The sequence below is a fragment of the Cyprinus carpio genome, chromosome A23 (assembly GCF_018340385.1).
Source record: "Cyprinus carpio isolate SPL01 chromosome A23, ASM1834038v1, whole genome shotgun sequence".
Lineage (NCBI taxonomy): Eukaryota > Metazoa > Chordata > Actinopteri > Cypriniformes > Cyprinidae > Cyprinus > Cyprinus carpio.
The window spans coordinates 20,656,208-20,662,775 of NC_056594.1; the positions used below are offsets into that span (position 1 = coordinate 20,656,208).

At 61.9% G+C, this 6,568-nt stretch overlaps 1 protein-coding gene across 1 annotated transcript; it reads left to right on the top strand.

The window, feature by feature from the left end:
- Positions 1–1,286: 1,286 nt before the first annotated feature.
- Positions 1,287–6,098, top strand: LOC122135145 (pectinesterase inhibitor 10-like; the record flags this gene model as incomplete). Its single annotated transcript, XM_042713736.1, has 3 exons — positions 1,287–1,339; positions 4,073–4,118; positions 6,033–6,098. Coding segments are annotated over exons 1-3 (165 nt in total), but the record flags the coding sequence as incomplete, so codon positions are not given.
- Between the last annotated feature and the right edge of the window lie 470 nt (positions 6,099–6,568).

The following is a 6,568-nucleotide window of genomic DNA, read 5'->3' on the forward strand; positions in this document are numbered from 1 at the left end:
CACACACACACGACACAAAAGACACACACACACACTCACACACACCACACACACTCATAACACACACACACACACTCACAGACACACACACACAGACCACTCACGCACACACTCACAACACACACCGCACACACTCACAGACACACACACACACGACCACCCCCCACACCCTCACAACACACACCCACACACAACACCACTCACAGCACCACTCTCACACCACACACCACACCCAGACACACACACAACGGCTCACATACAACACAGACACGCCACCACAAACACCACCACACACAACACGCAACACACACACACACAGAACACAGACACACCACACACACAAACCACACCACACACCCAACACACACACACACACAGAGCGTTATCACGATTATGATGGTGATGGTGTTGATGGTGTTCAGGAGCAGAGAGGCCGTGAGCTGCTGTCTGCGTGTGGACCACACCTCCAGCAGGAGGAGCAGAAGCTGCCACAGAGACGCAGACAGACCTCCGAGAGCAACTGTCACAAACTCCAGACGGAGTCACACACGACACACACCACCCACACACAGCAGCTCCAGCAGCAGCTCACCCACGCCACGCAGCAGCTGCACCCACACACTGGTTGAGACGCACGGCACACCCCCATCAGTCACGTGACCCTCAGAAGCCGCCACCAGCTGACCGCACCTGTGCTGCTGTTACAGGAGCAGGTGAAACAGGAAGTGGGCTGCGCGTGAAGAGGCCGAGAGCAGGGCGCGGCAGATACAGAGAAGAGCTGGAGCAGATCAGGAGAGAGAGAGACGCGCTGAGAGTGGACCGAGCGCTGGACCAGGTCTCACACACACGCACACACACTAGAAGCTTGCACAACTATAACAACAACATCACAGAGGAGCGTTTCTCCCCCCCACACCAACACGTTCAGAATGATACACGATAGATCATCGACAGCTCAGTCAGAGTCCACGACTTTAAAGAGCTCAAGCGCGGCAGACGAACAACCTATAATAAACCCCCAAACCCAAATTGTGTGTTGGGGTGGATGGTTATAGTAGTTATTGTCCAAGATTATCACACCATACTTATAATGTGTTACAGTTATCATAGTACCACAGTAAAAGTTAACAGTTATAAACACACGGGTGGTAAGGTTACACCTTATCATCACAATTATAGTTACTGTTACAGTGCGGTTATTGTTATATTTTACATTTTAGTTACCATTATGGTTATTGTTACAATTGTGTTTACAGTAACATTAGGTATAGTTTACATTACAGTTTATGTTAGAGGTACACTTATTGTTACCATTAAGGTTATCTGTACAGTCCCCAGAGTGTGTTACTGTACAGTTATCGTTATATTTTACACTTATAGTTACAATTATCGTTCTGTTTACAGTTATATGTTATTGTTTACAATTATTTTTTGTTACCATTTTAGTTAGGTGTTATGCTTAGTTATAACAAAAACCAATAGGTTATAGTTGTATTTATCGCTGTATGGTCCTTTATGCTCCTGTTGTTTGTTGCACCACGCAACACCCCAACCAGACTCAAAAGGCTCAGATGGAGGCGGAGTTTCCACAGGTCGTTGGACCAGCAGATCAACGACAGACCACGGCCATACAGGAGGAGAAAACACCACACACAACACACAGCTACAACAACAACAACCCAAACTCCCCACCCACCACTGAGACCACACAACATCACTAGCTCACCCCCCCAGACTGTAGTGATAGTGTGGTGTGTGTGTGTGTATGTCGCAGGAAGCCAGCTGCTGGACCTGAGTGCGCACAACGACACCGGGGAGCTGGCGGCTCAGCTGGATCAGTTCAGAACCAGTTACAGGAAAAAGACCACCCAAGCTGCACCCATCTCACACACAGCTACCAGCACAGTACGGCTCCCCCCACCCCAACAACCACACCAGTCTCATGTTACATCATGATCATTGTGTATGATCTCGCATGTGTGTGTGTGTAGACCACCCCAGAGATGCAACAGGAGCTGGTTTCCATGGCAGCGTCACAAAAGGAACCCTGGAGGTGCAGAGGGACCAGCCACCCCCCACCGTCTGCAGGGAATGAAAAAAACCATTGGGCGAAACTTTACCCCTGTTGACCAATCAGGAGCAGGTACACGGTCATTGGATATAATCCTCATATTTCAGCCAGTCCACATAGTGCAGAACAAGACACTGGTGTGTGTGTGTGTGTGTTTGTGTGTGTAGATGGAGAGTTTTTTATCACCCGTCCCTCACCCAAGCATCCAGAACGTCCCTCTTCTTCTCCTCACGAGACTGACACACAAACGTCAGGTGACCAGTCTCTTTTCACATTGGTCAATATTTGTGGAGACAGTCTGTTTTTTGTGGGTTTATTTATTTTACCTGTCACAACAATGTTCAAATTTATGTGATTAATGAATCAGTACGTCAAAGGTTTGTTAGAGCCATAAATACACAAAGAGGTCCCATAATATTTTTTCAGAATATTACCAGTCAGTTTTTGTATATTAATATATGCATATGTTGAACCATTTATACTGTGTCCACATGACCCAGTTTCATATGCTTAAACACCAACCCCATCAATTTAAATAGAAAATTTGTTTTTTGGGACCCTGACCCTGTTTGATTGAGCAGCTCCGCCCCCCCCGTGGTTTCTCCCATCTGCCCCGAGAGAAACACCGAGGGATGACAACCAGAGGAGCGAGAAGAACCAGAGCACAAGAGACACCAAGCTCACAACTCAGATCTGGACCACCCCCCCTTCCACCACCAGCCTTCATTCCCCCCACACCCCCAGTGCACCCCCACCACACGGATATGACCGGTACAACACACACTCACACACACACACACAACACACACCCCAACAACACACCCCCCACACACACTCACACACTCACACACCCCCACCCCCCCCACCCACACACACCACCCCAACCTCTTACCCAACACACCCCCCACTCTCTCTCCCTCCCCAACCCCACAACACACACACCCCACACTCCCACACACACAACAACGCCCACTCACCCTTACACACCCACCCCACACACACACACACCCCACACCAAATACCTGCCCCCCACACACACCACCCACAACACCACCCTCCCCCCCCACCCTCCACCCCCCCACCCCCCACACCCCCGCCCCACACCCACACCCACAACACACCCACCCCCCCAAACCACCCCCCCACCACCCCCCACCCACACCCACACACCAAACACACACTCTCTCACACCACCACATCCCTCACCCCTCCAACCCCCCCACACCCACTCTCACCCCTCCACTCACCTCTCCACACCACCCCCCACACCCCCCACCCACACCACCCCCCCCCCCCCCCCCCCTCCCCTCTCTCTCTCTCTCCCTCCTCTCAACCTCCCCCCCCCACCCCTCACCCTCCTTCTCTCTCCCTCCCCCCCTCCCCTCCCCTCACACCCCCCCCCTCCCTCCCACCTCTTCCTCCCCCCTCTCCCTTTCTCCCCCCCCCCCACCCCCCCTCCCCACACCCCCCCCCCTCTCCCTCTCCCCCCCTCTCCCCCCCTCTCCTCCTCACACCCCCCCCACCCCGCTCCCCTCCCCCTCTCCCCCCCCCCCAACTCCCGTCCTCCCCCTTCCCAACCACACACCCTCCCCCCACACTCCCACTCCCCTCCCCCACCCACCTGACTCCCCCGTTCCCCCTCCCCCTCCCACCCACCCCCCCCTCCCCTCTCCACCCTCCCCCACCCCACTCCCCCTCCTCCCCCACCCTCCCCTCCTCCCTCCCTCTCCCTCCCCCCCCCTCCCCCCCCCCCCCTCCCCCTCACTCCCTCCCCCTCCCCCTCCCTTCCCCCTCTCACCCTCCCCTCCCCCCCCCTCCCTCCCTCCCTCCCCCCACCTTCCCTCCTCCCCCTCCGCCTCCACTCTCCCCCCCGCTCACCCCTCTCTCGCCTCCCCTCTCCGCCTCCCCCTCCCCTTCCCTCCCTCCCCCCCTCCCCTCCCCCTCCATTCCTCCCCTCCCTCCCCCCCCCCTCCCCTCTTCCCCCCTCCCCCACCTCTCCTCCCCCTCCCTCTCCCCCTCCCCCCCCTCTCTTCCCCCCCCCCCCCCCACCCCCCTCCCCCCTCCCCCCCACACCTCCCCCCCCCCCCCCCCCCCCCCCTCTCCCCCTCCTCTCTCCCCCCTCCCCCCCCCCTCCCCCCTCTCCTCCTCTCCCCCCCCCCCCCCCCCTCCTCCCCCCCTCCCCCTCCCTCCTCCCCCCCCTCCTCCCTCCCACCCCTCCTCTTCTTCCTCCTTCTCTCCCTCCCTCTCCCCCTCTCCCCCCTCCTCTCCTCCTCCTCTTCTCCCCCCCCTCCCCTCCTCCCCCTCCCCCCTCCCCCTCCCCCTCCCCTTCTCCTCCCCCCTCCCCCCCTCCCCTCTCCCTCTCCCCTCCCCTCTCTTCCCCCCCCCTCCCCTCCTCCCCCTTCCCCCTCCTCCCCCCCTCTTACTCCCCCTCCCTCCCCCCCCCCCCCCTCTCCTCTCCCTCCCCTCCCCCCCTCCTCCCCCCCCTTCCCCTCCCCCCTTCTTTCCCTCCCTCCCCCCTCTTCCCCCTCCCCCCCCTCCTCCCTCTCCCCCCCCTTTCCTCCCTCCCCCCTTCCTCCCCCCCCCACCCCCCCTCCCCCCCTCCTCTTCCCCCCCCCCCTCCCTCCCCTCCCCCCCCTCCCCCCCTCTCCCCTTTCCCCCCCACCCCCCCTCCCCCTCCTCCCTCCTCCCCTCCCCCCCCTCCCCCCTCCTCCCCCCCCCTCCTCTCCTCCTCCCCCTCCTCCCTCTCCCCTCCCCCTCCCTCCCCCCCTTCCCCTCCTCCCCCTCCCCCCCCCCCCCCCTCCCCCTCCCCCCTCCCCCCCTCCCCCCTCTTCCCCTCCCTTCCCCCTCCCCTCCTCCCTCTCCCCCCCCCCCTCCCTTCCCCCTCTCTCTCCTCCTCCCTCCCCCTCCCCCCCCTCCCCCTCTTCCCCTCCCCCCCTCCCTCCCCCCCCTCTCCCCCCCCCCCTTCCCCTCTCTCTCCCCTTTTCCCCCCCCCCCCTCTCCCCCCCCTCCCCCCCCCCTTCCCCCCTCCTCCTCCTTTCCCCCCCCTCCCCCCTCCCCCCTCCCCCTTCCCCCCCCTCCCTCCCCCCCTCCCCTCCCCTTCTCCCCCCCCCTCCCCCTCTTCCCCTTCCTCCCTCCTCTTCCCCCTCCCTCCCCCCCCCCTCCCCCTCTCCCTCTCCCCTTCCCCCTCCCCCCCCCCTTCTTTCTTCTTCTTCCCCTTCTTCCCTCCCCCCCCTTCCCTCCCCCCTTTTCCCCCCCTTCCCTCCTTCCCCCCTTTCTCCCCCCCCCCCTTCCTTCCTCCCCCCCCTCCTCCTTTTCTCTCTCCCCTCCTCCCCCCCCTTCCCTCTCTCCCTCCCCTCTCCTCCTCTTCTCCCCCCCCCCCCTTCCCCTCCCCCTCCTCTCCCCCTCTCCTCCCCCTCTCCTCTTCCCCCCCTCCTCTTTCCCCCTCTCCCCCTCCCTCTCTCCCCCCTCTCCCCCCCTCTCCCTCTCTCTCTCCTTTCCCCTCTTCCCCTTTTCCTTCCCCTCCCTCCCTCCCTCCTTCCCTCCCCCTCCCCCCCCCTCCTCCCCCTTCCCCTTCCCCTCTCCCTCCCCTCCCCCCCTCCCCTCCTCTCCCTCTCTCTTCCTCTTCCCCCCCTTCTCCCCTCCCCTCTCCTCCCTCCCCCCCCCTCCCTCCCCTCTTCCTCCCCTCCTCCCCTCCCCCTCTCTTCTCCCCCCTTTCCCCCCCCTCCCCTCCCCTCCCCTCTCTCCCCTCCTCCCTTCCTCTCTCCTTCCCCTTTCTCCCCCCTCCCCCCCTTCTTCCTTTCTCCCTCCCCCCCTCCCCCCTCCCCTTCCCTCCTCCTCCCCCTCCCTCCCCCCCCCTACTCCCTCCCTTCCCCCCCCCCCTCCCCCTCTCCCTTCTCCCCCCTCCCCTCCTTCCTCCCCCCCTCTCCTCCCCCTTTCTCCCCCCTTCGTCCTCCCCTCCCTCCTCCCGTCCTTCCCGGTCCCCCCTCTCCTCCCCCCTCTCTCCCCTCCCTTCTCTTCTCCCCTCTCCCCCCTCCCTCCTCTCCCCCCCCCTCCCCCCCTCCCCTCCCTCCCCCCCTCCCCTCTTCCCCCCCCTCCCCCTCCCCCTCCCTCCCCTCCCGATTCTCTTCCCTCCCTCCCCCCTCCGTCCCTTCTTTTCCCTTCCTTCCCCCCCCCCTCCTCTCCCCCCTCCCCTCCTCTCTCCTCTCCCCCCCTCCCTGTCCTCCCTCCTCCTCTCATCCCCCTTTTCCTCTCCTCCCCTCTCCCTCTCCGCTTCTCCCTCATCCTCCTCTTCTCCTCCTCCCCTTCCCCTCCTCTTCGCCAGCCCCCCCCCCCCTCCCCCCTCCCTCCCCCTCCCTCTCCCCCCTCCTCCCTCCCCCGTTCTCTCTACACACACGCTCTCCTCGTCTCGTCTCACACACACACACACACACCCACACACCACTCTCACCACTTCTCTTCATACATGTAATTCATAAATTTCAGAGTAATAGGCACACC